The sequence below is a fragment of the Aspergillus bombycis genome (genome assembly GCF_001792695.1).
Source record: "Aspergillus bombycis strain NRRL26010 chromosome Unknown contig00118, whole genome shotgun sequence".
NCBI classification, from domain to species: Eukaryota; Fungi; Ascomycota; class Eurotiomycetes; order Eurotiales; family Aspergillaceae; genus Aspergillus; species Aspergillus bombycis.
Window position 1 is genome coordinate 1 of NW_019170120.1, and position 18400 is coordinate 18400.

At 51.6% G+C, this 18400-nt stretch overlaps 9 protein-coding genes across 9 annotated transcripts; 6 read left to right on the forward strand and 3 right to left on the reverse strand.

The window, feature by feature from the left end:
* Positions 1-14: 14 nt before the first annotated feature.
* ABOM_009535 (FG-nucleoporin nup42) lies at positions 15-1088 on the forward strand (the record flags this gene model as incomplete). The annotated part of the gene is made up of 1 exon (XM_022536663.1): positions 15-1088. A coding segment is annotated over one exon (1074 nt), but the record flags the coding sequence as incomplete, so codon positions are not given.
* Positions 1089-1433: 345 nt separating this feature from the next.
* S10a (40S ribosomal uS10 domain-containing protein) lies at positions 1434-2015 on the reverse strand (the record flags this gene model as incomplete). The annotated part of the gene is made up of 3 exons (XM_022536664.1): positions 1434-1572; positions 1632-1855; positions 1974-2015. 3 exons carry the CDS (start codon positions 2013-2015, stop codon positions 1434-1436), a joined length of 405 nt encoding a protein of 134 aa, XP_022384909.1.
* A 522-nt stretch (positions 2016-2537) lies between these two features.
* On the forward strand, positions 2538-4157 carry ABOM_009537 (ASCC2 family CUE domain-containing protein; the record flags this gene model as incomplete). Its single annotated transcript, XM_022536665.1, has 1 exon — positions 2538-4157. The coding sequence occupies one exon, from the start codon at positions 2538-2540 to the stop codon at positions 4155-4157; it is 1620 nt and encodes a 539-aa protein (XP_022384910.1).
* A 47-nt stretch (positions 4158-4204) lies between these two features.
* Positions 4205-4606, forward strand: ABOM_009538 (CUE domain protein; the record flags this gene model as incomplete). The annotated part of the gene is made up of 1 exon (XM_022536666.1): positions 4205-4606. One exon carries the CDS (start codon positions 4205-4207, stop codon positions 4604-4606), a length of 402 nt encoding a protein of 133 aa, XP_022384906.1.
* Positions 4607-5062: 456 nt separating this feature from the next.
* ABOM_009539 (fatty acid desaturase) lies at positions 5063-6800 on the reverse strand (the record flags this gene model as incomplete). The annotated part of the gene is made up of 2 exons (XM_022536667.1): positions 5063-6521; positions 6580-6800. 2 exons carry the CDS (start codon positions 6798-6800, stop codon positions 5063-5065), a joined length of 1680 nt encoding a protein of 559 aa, XP_022384907.1.
* Positions 6801-7184: 384 nt separating this feature from the next.
* On the forward strand, positions 7185-9481 carry ABOM_009540 (phosphoribomutase PRM15; the record flags this gene model as incomplete). The annotated part of the gene is made up of 11 exons (XM_022536668.1): positions 7185-7190; positions 7236-7280; positions 7345-7423; positions 7487-7806; positions 7873-7891; positions 7947-7956; positions 8011-8050; positions 8116-8190; positions 8239-8528; positions 8586-9262; positions 9318-9481. The coding sequence occupies 11 exons, from the start codon at positions 7185-7187 to the stop codon at positions 9479-9481; spliced, it is 1725 nt and encodes a 574-aa protein (XP_022384934.1).
* A 268-nt stretch (positions 9482-9749) lies between these two features.
* Positions 9750-11577, reverse strand: ABOM_009541 (dihydrolipoyl dehydrogenase; the record flags this gene model as incomplete). The annotated part of the gene is made up of 4 exons (XM_022536669.1): positions 9750-10649; positions 10718-11200; positions 11266-11345; positions 11442-11577. The coding sequence occupies 4 exons, from the start codon at positions 11575-11577 to the stop codon at positions 9750-9752; spliced, it is 1599 nt and encodes a 532-aa protein (XP_022384933.1).
* A 1386-nt stretch (positions 11578-12963) lies between these two features.
* Positions 12964-13563, forward strand: ABOM_009542 (GrpB family protein; the record flags this gene model as incomplete). The annotated part of the gene is made up of 1 exon (XM_022536670.1): positions 12964-13563. The coding sequence occupies one exon, from the start codon at positions 12964-12966 to the stop codon at positions 13561-13563; it is 600 nt and encodes a 199-aa protein (XP_022384936.1).
* A 1284-nt stretch (positions 13564-14847) lies between these two features.
* ABOM_009543 (putative MFS monosaccharide transporter) lies at positions 14848-16807 on the forward strand (the record flags this gene model as incomplete). Its single annotated transcript, XM_022536671.1, has 7 exons — positions 14848-15244; positions 15300-15453; positions 15501-15892; positions 15942-16024; positions 16072-16300; positions 16350-16447; positions 16499-16807. The coding sequence occupies 7 exons, from the start codon at positions 14848-14850 to the stop codon at positions 16805-16807; spliced, it is 1662 nt and encodes a 553-aa protein (XP_022384935.1).
* Positions 16808-18400: the final 1593 nt, after the last annotated feature.

An 18400-nucleotide genomic window follows, 5' to 3' on the forward strand; every position in this document is an offset into this window, starting at 1 on the left:
GTTCGGGATCAGCCTTTGGCAAGCCCTCTGGGTTCGGTCACGCATCGGCGTTAGGCCAACCCTCAGCATTCGGCCAACCAGCTGCTAGCAGTCAGACAGCAGGTTTTGGTCAACCGTCGACATTGGGCCAGAGCTCTGGTTTTGGACAACCAAGTACATTGGGTTCGGGATCAGCATTTGGTAAACCTTCGGGGCTAGGTGGTGGACAGCCTGCGTTTGGGCAGCCCAGTATAGGCCAGCCGAACCCAGGCCAGCCTGCGTTCGGTCAACCATCAGCGTTTGGGCAACCGTCAACATTAGGAGGTTCGTCATTCGGTGCATCGACTAACGCGTCTCCTTTTGGTGCCATATCAAACCAAAATCAGAGCGCAGGTGTCGGCTTTGGCCAAGCTGCGTCAACCACGTCTCCGTTCGCACAGGCTGCTAGCCAACAACCTGCAGCACCTTCTGGATTTGGACAGCCATCAACCACCCCAGCAACAACAGGCGGCTTTGGTCAGCCCACGCAAACACCATCCCCATTTGGCCAGCCCCAACCCCAGCCAACATCCAATCCATTTGGACAACCATCCACTACACCAAATCCTTTCGGGGCTCCCAGTCAACCACAGCAACAACAAGCACAGCCCGCTCCTTCGCCCTTTGGCCAACCAGCGGCTGGCTTCGCACAGCCCGCGCAACAACAACAACAACCACCGTCAGCTCCTACCGCTACAGCAGGCACTGGCCCTCCTGCCATCATCAAGGTTGAGGATCCGAATCAGCTCAGTCCCATTCCACCCTTATCCGGTCAGACGGTCCGAGATCCTATGACCAAGAGACTGTCCACATGGAAAGGACAGCCCGTCAAGTATATTGACAACAGCCCGTGTTATCTGCATCCTCAAGACCGCCAAACATACGTTCGCATCTTCTTCCCGGATGGGCCTCCCGACCCGGCGAGCTTGAGAGATGCAACAGGAAAGCCGGAAGAGTATACCCCTGAGGTCACGGAACAGTATGAGTTTTTTGTTAAAAACGGATACTTCAAGGACGGCGTCATCCCAAGCGTACCACCGAAGACAGAATGGGTGAGTTTCGACTTTTAGGCCTGGAAAATATTGAGGATACCATGGTTTTTTCGTTTTCGATATGCGCTTCACGAACCCCTGTAGTATATAGTTCTTCTCTTTTAATATGATGATCACATGAAGGACCAACCGCCTTCAATAAGCCAGCCAACCAGTGAGCTGGATTGCTAAGCAACGTTAAGCTACAACTCCTACAATTGTACACGTTCTACGATTCTACATGTTCCTCAAGTTACGTACATTCTACGATCAGCATACAATAAAAGCACCAAAGAATACTTTTCCACAAACTTTTCCATTTTTATGCCAGATTCTAGTGGGTATCGACGAAAGCCCAGCATGCACCAAACTCGCCCACCCCAGTCAAGAGCGGATATCACTCCCTCCCTGAACTGAACTAGAACATTTTTGAGTAAGTTTAAGCGGCAATGGTGACCTCAACCTCAACACCAGCTCGATGTTGATGATGATCTGCTTAACAGTCTCAGTGGGGGCGAGGAGGCTAAGTCACATCGTTAGTAACCGCATCCTTAGTCACAAAGTAGGTGAAGTGCAACATACTCGATGAGACGCTTGTGGATGCGCATCTCGTACTTGTCCCAGGTCTTAGAACCCTCACCGTTGGGGGTCTTACGGGTGGAGATGTGAAGGGTCTTGGTGGGAAGACGGACGGGACCCTTGACGTGGAGGGACTTGGAGCGGGCACGGTCGATCAGCTCAGAGCAAACCTTCTCGAGGGAGGCGACCTTGCGAGAGGTAAGGGTGATACGGATCTTGTGGACCTTCTGTTGGGAGTTGTTAGTATGGCTGGCGCATTGTTTCGGAGCTTCTCTTCCACCCCCATTGTTCGTCATCTTCATCTTGAGATGAACTTGGGGCTGGAGAGCTGTTGGGTCAACGTACAGGGCCCTCGCCGAAATCCTTCTCGGGCTTCTGGAAAGACATCTTGACAGTTGGTTTGCGGTGGGGAGACCGGGATTGAGATGGCTAGAAGTCGACGGGTTAGTTGCAAGAAGGGGAAGCAGGAAAAGGAGATAAATGTGAGAGTGGGGGGGACCTACCGCAAAGTAAGGCTAGTTGCCAATCAAGACCTGAACTTCAAGGTTCGGTAAGGTGATGATGGCTGTTGGAATAGCTCTGGCGATATGCGATTATTATTATCGTGAATTCTTTCGCTTTTTTTCCCATAGTGCGCTTAGCGCCGCTTGTGCGGGTGCGGTGTCTTGGCGCTCGCCTATCTGGTGCTAACCCGATCGGGCCCCCGGTGCGGATGAGTCAGCAGATCACCAATGACATGCCATCTGATAAATGCGATAAAGAATATGGGGCTGATTGTCTGGTCTGGTCTGGTCAAGCTTAATGATGATGATATATTCTTGGCTTCTGTTTTCTTAATTTCATTTCGAACTTTGATTCCCAAGCGTACTTCTTGTTACTGCATCGTTATCCTCGTAGAAGCGCTGTGTCATGGCAATTTGGCCTCCTCTTGCACCAGTTCCACCCCCCGCGGTGCAGAGTGCCATACCACCCCAGGAATGGGAGCTCTATACAGATGCGTGGATCTTGCTTCTGAGCTTGCGCATAGAATCATCTAATGCGGAATTCGCACAATATGCATCCACAGATGACTCCGCAGTCACCTTCTTGACTTCATTCTATGACCAGCTGGCAAGTGCTGGTACGCCGGGTTTGCACATGGGGACGAAAGCAAGAACACTACGGAGGCTATGTTTCTTGCTCACAAGGCGACTCTTGTTAGATGCGCCCACCTCACCACCAGATCTACTAGAATGGAAGTACCTGGGCAACATGTGCAGTTGCTATCCCTCCAGCTCTGCGCTGAAGAAATTACTATCCGAAGCATGGGACAAGCATGAAGAGACTATATCATCGAGCCTCGAGAAGGCAAAGACAACCATGACGAAACAGCTGGCTATGTCAAGCTCCGCGCAAGCTCCAAAGATCATCTCTGACATTCGCCTATTAACCATCCTGGGCTCTGTCCTCCCCCCATGCGGCCAGACACTGATGGCCGGCTCCGACTTCCTGGACACCTGCTGCGAAGCATACCAAGGACACAAGAGGGAAGACTTCCGCAAGGTACTAGTCGCCATCATCTACGTCGGCCTTACATCTCTACTAAAAGGCCCAAAACCAAACCTCTCCCTACTTCTGGACCAGCTCTTCAGCCTAAAGGCCAGCGCAGGGATCAACGCACCCACAACAAAGAAGGAGCCCACCCTCCTCTCCGACCTAATATGCAGCTCTGATCTCCTTGTCCGCCTGGATCGGTACCTGATCTTGCACCCGCAGAAACGCGGCCAAGATCTCCTCTCCAGTCTGCGCGCTTACCAAATCGAATCGAATGTATTCCACCACCGCTACCAGAAGCAAAAGAGAAGACTCGACAAGGGCAAAGCCCGCGCCACCACAGATCTCCCCCAAGCAGACGACATGCATATTCACAGAATGTCGCTCATCACGCAGATCCAGGACCTCTTCCCCGACCTGGGATCGGGGTACATTGTCCGTCTACTCGATGTCTACGACGATAACCCGGAGATCGTCATCGCACACCTTCTGGATGACTCTATTCCCCCTGAACTCCAGAACCTTGATAAATCAGAACAACTCCCCACTACCGATTCCACTGCCCCCAAGCACGACCCCTTCCCTCCCCGTCCAACACCACCAGGAATCTCTCCACCGACTCAGGCCCGCAAAAACATCTTCGACAAAGACGTCGATCTAGCCGACCTCGCCGAAACAGACCAACTGCGCTTCGGCCGCGCAAATCCAGACCAAACAGCCGATGACATCCTCGCAGATCGCAGCAAGCACGCCGCCAACAAAGCGGCCATCATGTCTGCGCTGGCGAGCTTCGACTCAGACGACGACGAACGCGACGATACCTATGACGTAGCAGACGTAGGCGGCACCGTTGACGCCACCACGACTGACACAGACGCTGATGCGAAACACAAAGCGGACGAGCTCGATCTCACGCTGTTCCGGACGTACAAGCTACGCCGGCGCTGTTTGCTCGGGACTCGGCTACCCGTCGGTCGCAGCCACGAGCTTCGCTGAAGCGCGAGACGGGCATGACGGATGAGGCGATTGAGGGGTGGGCTGTTATGCTGGCGCGGGATTCGAAGCGGTTGGCGAAGTTGGAGGATCGGTTATCGCTTTCGGAGGTCGGGCCTGGCGGGACAGGTCTTATGCAGCCGGAGATTAAGCCGACAGCTTATCGGAGGCCTGGGCCTAAGGGCGATGGGGAGTCGGGCAGTGAGACTGATGAGCCGGTTGGCTCTGGGTCTCGCGGTAGAGGAGGCCCCGGTAGGGGGCGCGGTCGTGGTGGTCGACGAGGTGGTGGTGCTGGACGCGGGCGTGGTGGTAACGCGGGAAGTGGCTCCGGTGACGGGAATCCGGCTGCGCAGCGGCAGAGGAAGGAGGAAAATAAGGCGAGTAGGGCGAATCATAATCGTCGACAGCAGAGAGCGAAGAAGGTGGCGCGGGCTGGGGGTATGATGGGGTGATGATAGCTGATGGATGATGATTTCCCATGATGCTGTGATGATGACCATAAAGTCTCGTGGTTTATGTATGTACATACTGCATTAGTTAATAAACCCCGGATGATGGGCGTTATTGAATATAAAAAGCGAATCTTTGAACAAGAATATATAAGGGACCGTGGATTTGGAAGTCATAAATATAGTATGATCATGATTCTACTCTCTAAGTGGAAGCTCATACATATAAATAATAACCGACGTCAAACTGAGGGACATTATCACATCATCAATAGGGCATTACGAGTCTGTCGACATCAAATCTTGCAACTGGGGGCCGATACCCTTACCCCAAGACAGTCCGCAGGCATGATTATATACAACTGTGTAATATATACACGGGGCCAGAGTATGCAGTTGATCGCAAAACCCACGGTAAATCAGCGGGGCAGTACGCATTTAGAAAATCAGGGCGGTCATCTAGTGGTGGTCTGAGAAGACGCCCTGCTGGGCGCACGACTTGCGGCATTCGTCAAGAATACGGACCTGCTTCGCGACATCACCAAGTTTTCCGATAACCTCTTTGTTGCCATCGTAGAAGGTGAAGACGGCATACGGGATGCCAGTGTCACGGCAGAATTCCATAACCAACTTTTGGGTACGACGCAGGTTGTGGCGTGGGATGCGTGGGTACAGGTGGTGAATGGCCTGGAACTGCAGACCGCCGTGGAAGAAGTCGAGCCAGGTTGGGCAGTCGACATCCATGGTGGTGCGAAGCATCTTCTGGGGGAAGGACTCGTTGACACCCAGGTCGGCCGTCGACATGGCAAAATGGGAGAGAGTAATCTGCACATGTAACGGAGCGGTAACCATGTGCGAGATCAAAATAAACACTAGACGGCTACTCCAGTCGGGGATACTACGGTACACCACCCCGTACCCAAACCAATACCAGAAGAAGACTTGGCCAGCCATCTCGAACCACCGGTGCCACCAAGCGGGGCCTTTCTTCGGTGCTTGACCGCACAGCAGATATTCCCAGCTCAGGCGATACAGGTTGAAGCGACCAAACAAGAGAATCGGATAGTAAAGATAGTTCTGGTAGCGCAGCATGAAGTTGGCAAAAGCGTCAAACGTCATAATACGTTCATAGTAAGTGCTGCGGAGGCTGGTGAGGAAACGGTGAGAGATGGCAAAGAAGGGCATGTGTTCGATATCGGGGTCATGCTCTGGTGCATTGGTCACAATATGGTGCACATTGTGGTTGCGCTTCCACCATCCTAGGCTTAGACCTCCAAGGTAGTCGGCGATGATGATGCCAATCACACTATCGACGTGGAAATGATGGGTAATGCCCATGTGGCCTGAATCATGGGCTGTAAAGACGAGCTGGTGCCAGAAGAATCCCAAAAAGAACCCCGAGGTTCCATACCAACCTAATCGGAGGAATAGGTAAGACAGAGCCGCAAAGAGCGTATAGCGGCAGCATTCGATGAAGTAAGCGAAATAGTTGCAGTCGTATAGGCCTTCATCGCGAATCCGCTGGTCTAATGCACGATATTTCTTCTTGATATTCTCCTGACTTTCTGTATCTAAAGACGGGTATTTGGAAACATCAAGGACGATCTCTTCCTGGGTTCGAGCGTCGAGGAAGAATGGCTTTGGCTCAAACTCTGGGGTAGCTGAGGTGGACGCGGACGTATCCGAGGAAACAGACTTTCGCCGGCGGAGGCCGGACTTAGCGTCCACTGAGTCGAAAATCGGGGACGGCGGTGTAGACATATCCTGACTAGAACTGTCTTCATCTGACGTGCAAGTTGCCTCGGTATATGGGCGGAACTTCCCGCCCTGAATCGGTGGGAGGAAGTTTAACCACGGACCCTGGATGCGTCCGATCTGGAAGGCCAACATCCGCTGGCGCGCTTCCTTTGAATGTAAACTATACGAGAGGTTGTCAGTGACCCAGGAAGGCTTTCCAGCATATCCGAAGCACGTACGCATTGATCTCATCCGTCGCATCTTTTCCCACCATATGCTTGATCGACTTGTCACCACCCGGATGGAATTTGATCCATGCGTCGACTTTCAAAACGCGGTCGTCGTAGACAATAACATGCTTGCCTTCGGCTATCTGACCTTCGATCCAACGTCGTGACAAGATAGCATCCTTCCTCGACGTGGGCGCAGGTGTTGCGGCAGCTTTGAGAGCGTCGGCCATGATATTAAGTTAGAGAACGATCGTATCCAGCTCAGTCGCGGTAGAGTAAAGCAGTTCGGGTCAACATCGTACGGCCTGCGTAGGTAAGGAAGGAAGAAAAACAAGACGAAGAAGAAAACGAAGGGGAAACGGTAGCAAGGGATCGGAAGGAGTGGGAAGTACGGAGTAGTTAGTTGTGGAAGGGTTGCAGCAGAGAGGGTCTAGCAGCGGGTGGAAGCGGTGGACTGGTCGAGCAATTGGAAACGCGCCGTCGATCGTCACCCCATCCTTTTTTTCAATCAGTCCACTTACATTCCTCCATTTCCGCATCCTCCTCTACTATTCGGTGCTGCCTTCTCCTACCTCGCTCAGAATAGATCTTATGATCCCCTTTCGTGTTCGATAATGGTAGTCACTCCCTTCCATACGAAAATATTGCATTTCTAACCGGTGTAGGACTCTCTTTCTCCACTGATTCAAAAATGGCTGGAGTGGGACCAAGTACGTAGACATCGATATTTATATATCCGACCCCGAAAGCTTCAGGCCCATTCTAACGTCGCAGGACCCCACCACCCGCGCCGAGATCCAACAGCTTCGGGACGCCGGCGCTGTTGCAGATCTTGAACAACGGCTTCAGAACCGTATGTGACATGTCATAAACATGTTCATTGTACCGACCGCTTCAGGTTAACCGTAAACAATAGGAATTCAATTCGGGACTGCAGGCCTTCGCGGCCGGATGGCGGCAGGGTTCTCCTGCATGAACTCTTTAACCGTCATCCAGGCGTCGCAAGGCCTGGCCAAGTATTTGAAGGAGAAGCATACGGACAGTGCTTCGGGCGGAGTGGTTATTGGCCATGACGCTCGTCATAACTCAGCCAAGTTTGCAGCTCTGGCTGCGAATGCCTTCATCTCACAGCAGATCCCGGTTTGGTTCTACTCCGAACCTTCTGTGACTCCATCTGTGCCTTTTGGAGTAACTCACTTGAAAGCTGCTGCTGGTATTATGATCACTGCAAGCCATGTAGGTTTTCCTCAAAAATCTGAAAAAAAAGAGACGAAAATGAAAATAAAACTAACTGTCCAGTAGAACCCGGCACAAGATAATGGTAAGCCTCAACCTTCGAAATTGATGTATTGACCTAATAACCACTTTTTGTATAGGCTACAAAGTGTCCGTTGCGCCTTGATTATTTATTTCATTAAGTTATGACTGACATGATCCTAGCTACTTCAAGAACGGCGCCCAGATCAACACCCCCGTTGATGTAGAGATAGCCAGTCGATTGAGCAAAATCTGGCCCCATGGCCTGGCGCCTGGAAAGATCTCCAGGCATGCGAATATCTACACGCCGATGCATATAAGACCATCTTGCCTCACTATACAAAGACGGTTTGGGATTACGCGGTAAGTGACTATCCACTTTGCTGCCCGCTGCGCTAATCACTCATATAGAACTCAACTGTGTCTGGCTGGAAACAACCAAGACCTTTTGTTTACACACCCCTGCACGGAGTTGGAGGCCTTGTCTTCCCCAACCTCTGTCGGTCTGTGGGCGTAACCGAATTCACGCCTGTACCGGAACAAGTAGAGCCCAATCCGGATTTCCCGACAGTATCGTTCCCCAACCCTGAGGAAGCTGGAGCTTTGGACCTGGCTATGCAAACCGCCGATAAGGAAGGCAAAACATTGATCATTGCCCATGATCCAGATGCAGATCGTTTTGCTGCCGCCGAGAAAGTTGAGTACGTGCTGCACTCCGATATCATAGTATACCACCGATGACCTGACCAAATATCCAGCGGATCATGGTTTTCTTTTACAGGCAACCATATCGGAGTCTTACTCGCATCTCACCTGTTCGACTCCCTGGAAAACAAAAAGGACGACACACGCATTGCAGTCCTGAACTCCACAGTGTCGACAGGCATGCTCGAGAAAATGGCAACAGCCAGGGGTATACAATTCGAAGAGGCACTAACCGGCTTCAAATGGATGGGGAATATCGCCCGACGCCTCGAAGGCGAGGGCTACAATGTCCCCTACGCATTCGAAGAAGCACTAGGCTACATGTTCCCGGCCGTCTGTCACGACAAAGACGGCATTACAGCAGCGATGGTCTTCCTAGCAGCACAGGCCAAATGGCAGTTGCAAGGACTCACCCCGTACATGAAACTACAGCAGCTCTTCAAGGAATATGGTCACTACGAAACTCTCAACAATTACTTCCGGTCCTCGAACCCGGAGACAACAATGGCTTTGTTCAGAGCCATTCGGAATGGGCCCTATAGAACCGAGAAGACCTTGGGCCCGTTCAAAATTCTGCGCTGGCAAGACATGACCGAGGGCTATGATTCCGGCACGGCCGACAACAGGCCTGCACTGCCGGTTGATAAGTCCAGCCAGATGTTGACTCTCTGGTTGGACCAGGATGTGCGGTTTACGTTCCGTGCCTCAGGCACGGAGCCAAAGGTTAAGCGTAAGTGGCATACACATCCCGGGGCCTTTGGAGTATCTAACTGACTGTTTGGAAGTGTATGTTGAAAGCTGTGGAGCGTCTCGTGAACAGGCTGTCGATGCTGTTTGCAATGCCTTCCTTGCGGTTTTGAAGGAATGGGTGCTTCCCTTTGCGCCGTCTATGACGTATAGTAGACAGATGCCTACATCCTCCGGCCACGTGTTTCAGATTCCCAATTAGAGCGTAAACCGTGGAGTCTGTTTCGATTACTGGAATTTAGACAGGACGGGTCCACCCACTTCCGTGCTGGCAGAGATTCAGCTAGAAACTACCTCTTCATCATGTCGCTCAGTCCAGACCGTCGAATGAAATACGATCAAGTAATCAAATATGAGTCTCGCCTGGCGACAGCGAAGTCCGTCGAGTTACTCTTGGTGATAAGAATAATGTCTTTTATTCATAAGTCTCAGTACACACAACCAACATAGGAAATATAACCAGGCAAATGCTACAGGGTTGCTAGCGTAGCTAGTCTAGAAAGATACAGATGGCGAATTGGTAACATGAACTTAGAAGTGGATGGCCTTGGAGTAGGTAGCATGGCAGCCTCCTTGAAAGCTTCGGAAAGGGTAGGATGAGCGTGACACGTCCGGGCGATGTCCTCGCAAGAAGCACCGTACTCAACAGCCAGGGTAGCCTCACCAACCATCTCACCAGCGTTGGGGCCAATGATGTGAACACCGAGCACACGGTCAGTCTCAGCGTCAGCGATGAACTTGACCTGACCCTCGGTGTCGAGGTTGGTCTTGGCACGGGAGTTGGCGCTGAAGGGGAAAGTACCGACGCGGTATTTGATGCCAGCGGCCTTGACTTCCGCCTCGTTCTGGCCAACCCAGGCAACTTCGGGGTGAGTGTACATGACACTGGGGATGACGCCGTAGTTGACGTGACCGTATCCCTTGGTGATGTACTCAACAGCGGCAACAGCCTCCTCCTCAGCCTTGTGGGCAAGCATGGGGCCGAAAGTGCAGTCACCAACAACACGGATGTGAGGAACCTTAGTGCGGTACTCCTGGTCGATGACCAGACGACCCCGCTCGTCCTTCTCAATACCAACGTTCTCCAAGCCAAGACCCTCGGTGTAAGGTCTGCGACCGATGGCAACCAGGACAACGTCAGCGTCCAGGGTCTCCTCCTTGCCGCCCTTGGCAGACTCGACGTTAATCGAAACAGTAGCGCCACTGTCATCACCATTCATGACCTTGGTGCCGGTCTTGAACTTGATGCCCTGCTTCGACAGGATCTTTTGAGCCTGCTTGGCAATCTCTGCATCCATACCAGGTCCACCGATCTGGTTCAGGAACTCAACAACGGTAACTTCGGCACCGAGACGCGACCAAACGGAAGCCTGTCACCAACGTTAGTATGGAGTTTGATGTCTCAAGCCTCTCACATTGCAAAAAGTTGCAAGCATACCATCTCCAAACCGATGATACCACCACCAATGACAACCATCTTCTTGGGAACTTCCTGCAGCGAAAGAGCACCGGTGCTAGTAATGATGCGCTTCTCGTCGATGTTGAGGCCGGGGAAAGGAGTGGCCTCGCTACCGGTGGCGATGAGGATGTTCTTTCCGCGAAGAGTCTGTTCACCACCCTCAAGCAGGTTCACCTTGACAGTGTTAGGATCAACAAGAGCACCAGTACCCTTGACGTAGTCGACACCGTTCTTCTTGAGCAAGAACTCAATACCCTTCGTCAGACCCTCGACGGAGGTATCCTTGGCCTTCATCATCTGCTCGAGGTTCAGCTTGACATCACCGACCTCAATACCGCGCTTTTTCGTATCGTGGAGAATCTGGTGGTAAAGGTGGGAGTTGTTCAAGAGAGATTTCGAGGGGATACAGCCGACGTTCAAGCAGGTGCCTCCAAGACGACCACGCTTCTCGATACAGACAGTCTGTCGGCGAGCTCCGTGGTTAGCAGAAAATCTCCGATCGAGGTATACCGAGAATTTGAGCACACCTTCAAGCCTTCCTGACCGGCCTTGATGGCAGCAACGTATCCAGCGACACCACCACCGATGATAACAAGGTCATGTTCACCTATCCCAACGCCCATCAGTAACCTATCTCACCGTTTTCGGAAGCGCAGGTCCTGTTCCTGGCCGTTCTAGCGCAGGGGAAAAACCGGGCACATACCAGACTCGGAGGCGTAGCCACGTTTCGAGAAGATGGAGAGGGTAGGAGCAGTGACGAAGTTAGAAGGGACAGGCTGAGGGCGAGCAGTGCGGAGGGCAGCCCGCGGTGCAGCCCGCGGCAAGAGACTCCGGAACATGGCGACAACGATGGGGAATTAGAGAAGAAAAAAACAAGAAAGATAGAGATTATAATGGACAGCCAATCCTCCAATTAAAGCAGGTGGAGAGGAAAGGTGAGGCAGCAATTGCAGGTGGTAGAAGGAAGGAGGGTATAGTATAGGGAAAAAGGATGTTGGGACAAGAAGCTTTCTTGAGGTTTTGCCAGCAGAAGCTGGCGGGCCGGTATTGATACGGTATTCCGCCGCGTATGTAATTATCCAGGCCAGTGATCTTCGGGTCAATTCGGCTAACCTTTGCCATATTGCCGACCCAGTGGTATGGCGCATACGCCGTATATGTGGATTGTCTCTCGTTCAGCTGGGCATGAGGTCATTGGGCTCTTGTATCTCTTCCTGGCCATCCTCGCCAGACATTCCAGGCCTTCTATCTAGGTCCGATACGGTGGTGTACGGAGGGTTCAAGACATTCTGCGACGCTTTGTCAGCGGACCGGTGAACCATAAATACCTCATAAACCACCTAAAAGGGAAAGCGACGCTTGACTTACGATGACTAACACCATGCAAATTCAGTGAAGATCCCTCGCATCTTGCAACATTGGCCATTCTTTTGGTATGAATTATCAACTTAGATAAAGGCAAAAAATGGACGTATAGGATGTCGCGTGTTCTCCGCGGGTAACGTGGAATCAGTATTACACCCTTAAGGTTATCGTCGGCATCTTTCCAGTGAGACCCAAGTCACCTGCTTGGTAAATAACGTAATCGAAGTATGTCTCTCGCTGTTCCCCGACAACAAGACCTTTTCATACTTCTAACCCCAAGACGCCATTTGTGATACTTACTATGCAGGATTGCCCTGATGGTTTTTCTGATGGCCACGTCGGTTGGGGTTGTTAGGCATGGTCGATTTTTTGAACAGTACAAATGTCCACATGTAAATACTGGCCACAAGGGTGTTTGTTTTCGATGGAGCTTCAAAGCTGCAAGGGTTCAAGCTCCTGTGTAGCTGAAATCAAACATCTGCTGATCTAAGTAGATATAGGAATCTCAACCGTTCAACGCGACTAGAATGGCGGAAAACAAGTTGAAGGGGTGCCAAGAAACACCGAAGTTCGTGACATCGAATCGCTAAAGACCAGTATACGGGGAGGCAGTATGGTCCAATATGGAAGTCCCTTGTCCTCAAAGAATCCAGGGAAATGACTATACCTTATTGTTACTAGCTGCGCTCCAGTTATTGGGGGGCCTAATACGAGTCTGGGGAATTGTCATTGATCTTGGTCTGAGTCATCCAGCTTATGCCATCTTGCGCAATACTGTCCTCAAGATCACCGAAGGTATGATCTAGCTGCAACATCATCGGTAAGATTTATATTACCATAAGACCTTGCTTGCTATCAGGATGTCCTCCACGGGTGAGATTACAGAGTTGTCTCAAACGCCGGCCGTTGTCGAAATCATTTCAACCCGGCCGCAAAAGTTGATTGAAATCGTGGAGCCAGATCCAACATGGCCGGAGTCGTTTGCGAATATTGCACGCCGGATTACTGATGCCCTTGGTAACCGATTTCTCTCTATTGAGCACGTCGGGTCAACCAGCGTGCCAGGGTTACCCGCCAAAGCGGTTATCGATGTTGACATCGTCGTTGCCGATCCCACGGCGGAAGACTCCTACGTGCCAGCCCTTGAGGCCGCGGGCTTTCAGTTCTTGCTTCGCGAACCTGGCTGGTATGAACATCGCCTTTTCGGCTTCAATAACCCATACGCGAATATCCATATATTTGGTCCGAATAGCGCGGAACACATTCGCCATCGGCTGTTCCGTGACTGGTTGCGTAACCATGAGGACGACCGCCGAAGATATGCAGATGTCAAACGGCAGGCAGCTACCGCTAGTCGATTGGCCGGGGAAACCGTGATGGAGTACAATGCCCGCAAGGAATTTGTGATACTTGATATCCTCCAGAAAGCCTTCAAGGAGCATGGGCACGTGAACGAGTAGAACTCCGACGAGTATGGAGATACATCCTAAGGTGACTCGGAGTTTCACTGTTGAGAGCCATGAGCCATGAGGTTGATTGGAGCGCATATCGGCTTTCCCGTCTCGTTTGGGTGCACCTATTCGTGTATATCGAAGATTAGGAAACAGGATTATTTTTCAAATCGCGTATGGGTAATGTCTAGTAAGGGAATTAGGTGAGTTGAGGATGTGCCTGACATGTCGGAGGCAAATCAGCGTCCGACCGGCGCATGGACTCAAGAAGAGATTCGAGCCATGGATGTAGCCTTACACATAGGGAACTGTAGAAAGATTTAAAATAATAATAATAATAATAAAAGGATAAAAGGGTAAAAGTCACCTGGGAATCAGGTGTTCCGAGTCACCTGGTCATTGTCGGGGAAGTCCCGAACAACTTTTCCATTTTCTCCCTCAAATTCCCCACTCAAAAGATCCCCAGAATCCCCGCAATGGAGGGTGGCACTGGCCAACGCCTGAATTCGTCAATCTTCACGCCCATAACTACTGGATCCTTCCATCGGGATTGGCGCTCAAGTTATGTCATCGTCCCTGGACCGCGTTTCTCGAAGTGATCTTCACCAATTGACGCAATGAACGCTCTCCTGTCACAATGGGGGTTTAACCGAGTCGAACATGTCCTCGGCTAGCGCTGTCAGGCTATAATCTTTCTCTTGTGCAAAAGTCGCTTTTCGTTGGAGATGAAGTGTGGTGAAAATTTCCGGGTTCTCTTCCCGGTTGAGAAAGCCGGTCCAAATATCAATGGCATCGTTTTTCCCGCCGCCCGGATTACCGATTTTGATTCGTATCGTCCCGGTCTGGAGCCAAATCCGGCCTTCGCTATCTCCAGATTTTTTTTTCTTGCGGGGCCGTTTGGCGAGTAACATCGTATATCTCGGTGGAGAAAATCAACGACCTTGCATGTGCTATGTCTCCAACCCAGTCTTCTAGGTTTCTCCCACACGGAATGTAACCTAATTCGATTCAGAGTGGCCTCGATTATCATCCCATGGCCTGGTCGATCACTATGCAGGACAAAATAGCCGTCGGCCATCGGCCGATTGCTGTTTTTCGGCAAACGCATATATAGAGCTCGTATCACCCCACAGGTGTGTGTGTGTGTGTGTGGAAGATCTCTGGCGGTACTATTTGTCCCTTAATCTTCCAGTCAAGCGATCTGGGCGAGAAGCGGAGGGCCCTGAAGTACACCCTTTATTGGGGCATTGATCCATCATTCGCAGCTAATTTTCGAAACATTGAGTCCTCGCCATGTGCGACCAGATACCCAAGTGGAATGTTGTCCACAGATTGGAGAAGCGCAAGCTTCTCATTGGCATCAACAGCGTTGCGGCGTTGTCAATTCTTTTCTTCGGATATGACCAGGGCATGATGGCAGGGGTCAACAATTCGGCAGACTACATCGACCTCATGGGATTCGGTTACACCGAGATGAAGGACGGCCACCTCACCCCAGTTGTCACAGACAGTCTGCTGCAAGGTGGAATCGTGTCAGTCTATTATCTGGGGACATTGTTCGGCGCACTCCTTGGTGGCTGGACAGGAGATCGTGTTGGCCGGATCAAGACCATTGCGACAGGCGCTCTCTGGGCTATTCTTGGTGCTGCATTGCAGTGTTCCGCACAAAACCACAATTGGATGATATGCTGTGAGCCAACTCCAGATGAACCCCCCTCAGACCCCATAGACTCACAACTACTCAGCGCGCTTTATCAACGGAATTGGCACTGGTATTCTGAACGCAATTGTCCCAGTTTGGGCGACAGAGACTGCTGAGCATACATCCCGAGGACAATTCATTGCAATCGAATTTACTCTGAACATCTTCGGTGTCGTCCTAGCTTATTGGCTGGAATTGTAGGTCTTAACCTTCCAAGCATCTAGATTGGTCTAACCGGTTCTAGTGGACTGTCTTTCATCGATGGTGGAAGGTCTCCATTCCGCTGGCGATTCCCGATCGCGTTCCAGATTATCTTTTTACTCCTACTGTTTGTCGTTGTTTGGTTTTTCCCAGAGTCCCCCCGGTGGTTAGTTAAGGTTGGTCGCGAGCAAGAAGCGCGCTACATTCTTGGTCGGCTGCGTGGAAGCAGTGATGAAGATGCAGTTCGCGCCGAGGCCGAATTTCTGGACATCCAAAACGTGGCCGAGATGGAAAAGAGCATGAACCATAGCACCTCTTACTTGGCGATGCTCTTCGGCTACAAAACAGGCAAGCTACATCTTGGCCGACGTGTGCAACTGGTGGTCTGGCTGCAGATCATGCAGGAATGGGTCGGCATTGCTGGTGTCACCGTTTGTATGTCTACTTGAACCCCACCCTACAAGCGCATGGCTGACGAGTGTAGACGCGCCAACTATTTTTAGCATTGCTGGATTCGACTCGATGAAGAGCCAGTGGATCAGCGGTTTGAATAATGTCTTCTATATGGTAAGATGGCCAGAACATCGCTGCAATGACAAGACTGACGGGGCTAGTTCGCGACCCTTATCTGTGTCTTCACACTCGATCGGATTGGTCGTAGGTACACATTGTATTGGGGATCCACTGCGCAGGGTATCGCCATGTTCCTAGCCGGAGGCTTCTCCCGGCTTGCCATTGATGCGCGGGCCGATGGAAATCTCTCTCGTGCTAACTCGTTTGGCGCTGCCGCTGCGTCGATGGTCTTCATTTTCACTTCTGTCTTCGGAGCTACGTGGTTGACGGGTACGTAGAATGCTTCCACGGCTTCTGCTGGCTCTGCTAACTGGACTAGTGCCCTGGATTTATCCTGCTGAGATCTATCCATTAGCGGTCCGCGCAAAAGGAAACGCCTGGGGTGTTGTGGGATGGAGTATTGGAAACGGTTGGCTGGTAAGAAGTGCCCTGCAAGCTGCCTGAGAAGTTCCCTGACTGATTGGCTAGACTCTGTTGTGTCCGGTGATGTTCGAGGCCATCGGCGAAAAGACACTGTATGTCTTCGCGGCCAGCAACGTCATCACCATCCCGATGGTATGGGCTCTTTATCCTGAGAGTAATCAGCGGACGTTGGAGGACATGGACTTGCTATTTGCTGCCGACACGCCGTGGGTGTGGGATGCCGAGCGCACGTTCGCGCGTCTCAAGGCGGAAAATCCGGGGTACATTGAAGCAGCCAACCGCAAGAACAGCGCGGTGGACCCGGAGATGGGCAAGCCGACTGATGCGCATGAGGAGCATGCTTCGAGCGCGTAGTGGCGGGGCTTTCTACACGGATGGATGAGGAATGACTCCACGAGTTGACGGTTGACAAGGCCATACCGCGCAGTAATATACATGTAGATCAGGGATACCCATTTATGCGATATAACCGACGGCATACTGCAAAGACTGGTCGTCAATGACATTCTCTTCTCTTCTCTTTTCTAGCAACGCAGTCTGTCAATCGTATCTTTACCGGGGTTCCTACTACTCCTCGTATATCATATCGTTGGGATGGATCGTCAATCCTCGTGAGGTGCCGTCCGGTCGATCGCACCGCAACACCTGATTGGTCAGTTCCACAACAACATCAACATCATCCACGGCCATCCATGAGATGAAGCATATAAAAACCACACGACCTCCTCCCCACCTCACGTTCTCCAAGTTATATAAATAAAACCAGCCCAACATCATCACCGAGGTGCGTAACTCCAGTAACACATACAAGCAATACAACCACCTAACCCACCCAGTCCCTCTAACCTCCAAACAATAACCTAACACAACACAACAGAACCGCAATCAACCCCCCCAGAACAATAATGACCACCACCAAACTACCACAACCCCCAAACATCCTCACCCCAGCCACATCTCCATCTCCATCCCCATCCCCATCCCCGTCTGCAACCCAATCCACAACCACCCCCCCAAACCCAACCATCCTCCGACAGATCCACCGCATAAAACTCCCACCCAACCCTAACCCCCCACCGCCCGGCGCGTCTACCTAGCCCTCCTCTCCATCCCCGCCGGCGCTGGACGACCTACTCCGCGCTGCTACGCATCTCCACTCCAGCGCGCGCGCCATCGGCACCGCCATGCGGACGAACCCGTTCGCCCCGGACGTGCCCTGCCACCGGGTGCTCAGCGCCGACGGCGGGCTGGGTGGGTACATGGGAGCAGGGCCGGCGAGCGGGCATGCGAATCTGGAGAGGAAGCGCGCGATGCTCGAAGAGGAGGGGGTGGGGTTTGAGTGGGTGGCCTCGTCGAAAGAACGAACGAAGGGAACGGGGACGGGGGAAGGACGGTGGAGAGCGAAGGGAGAGTGTTTTGTGAATTTTCCTACATCATCTTGATGCTGGGCTTCTTTCTTTTCTTTCTTTCCTTTCTTTCTTTCTTTCTTTCTTTCTCACCGGGGGTGGGGTGGTGGCTGGGAAAGGCAATCCACCATCTTGTTTACCCAAGTGTCCTTGAAACTCAGAATGTTGACGTGAAGAATGGCTGTTACTTTTTTTTTTATCCCAACTTGTATGTAAGAATCGATTCTCTTCTATTCATATCTCTTTCATGCAAGGCCGGTCTGTCTTGTTCCTGCCAAGTGCTGTCTCAGAGTAAGACCAGCCGCCATCCTTAATGATCCAAGTACTGTATGCATGTATGTATGTATGTATGTATGTATGTACCAGAGGGCAAGAAAATAAAAATAAAAATAAATAAAAATAAAACATGAAACACCCACCCCCCCCAAAATCAACCCAAGCCCAGTATAAACCACCAAACTTCCCCTCAGCATGTCCCCAGTAAGTGACCATTGACGGCTTCCTGCCCCCCAGTCCAACGCAGCAGATCCATCTTTTCTTT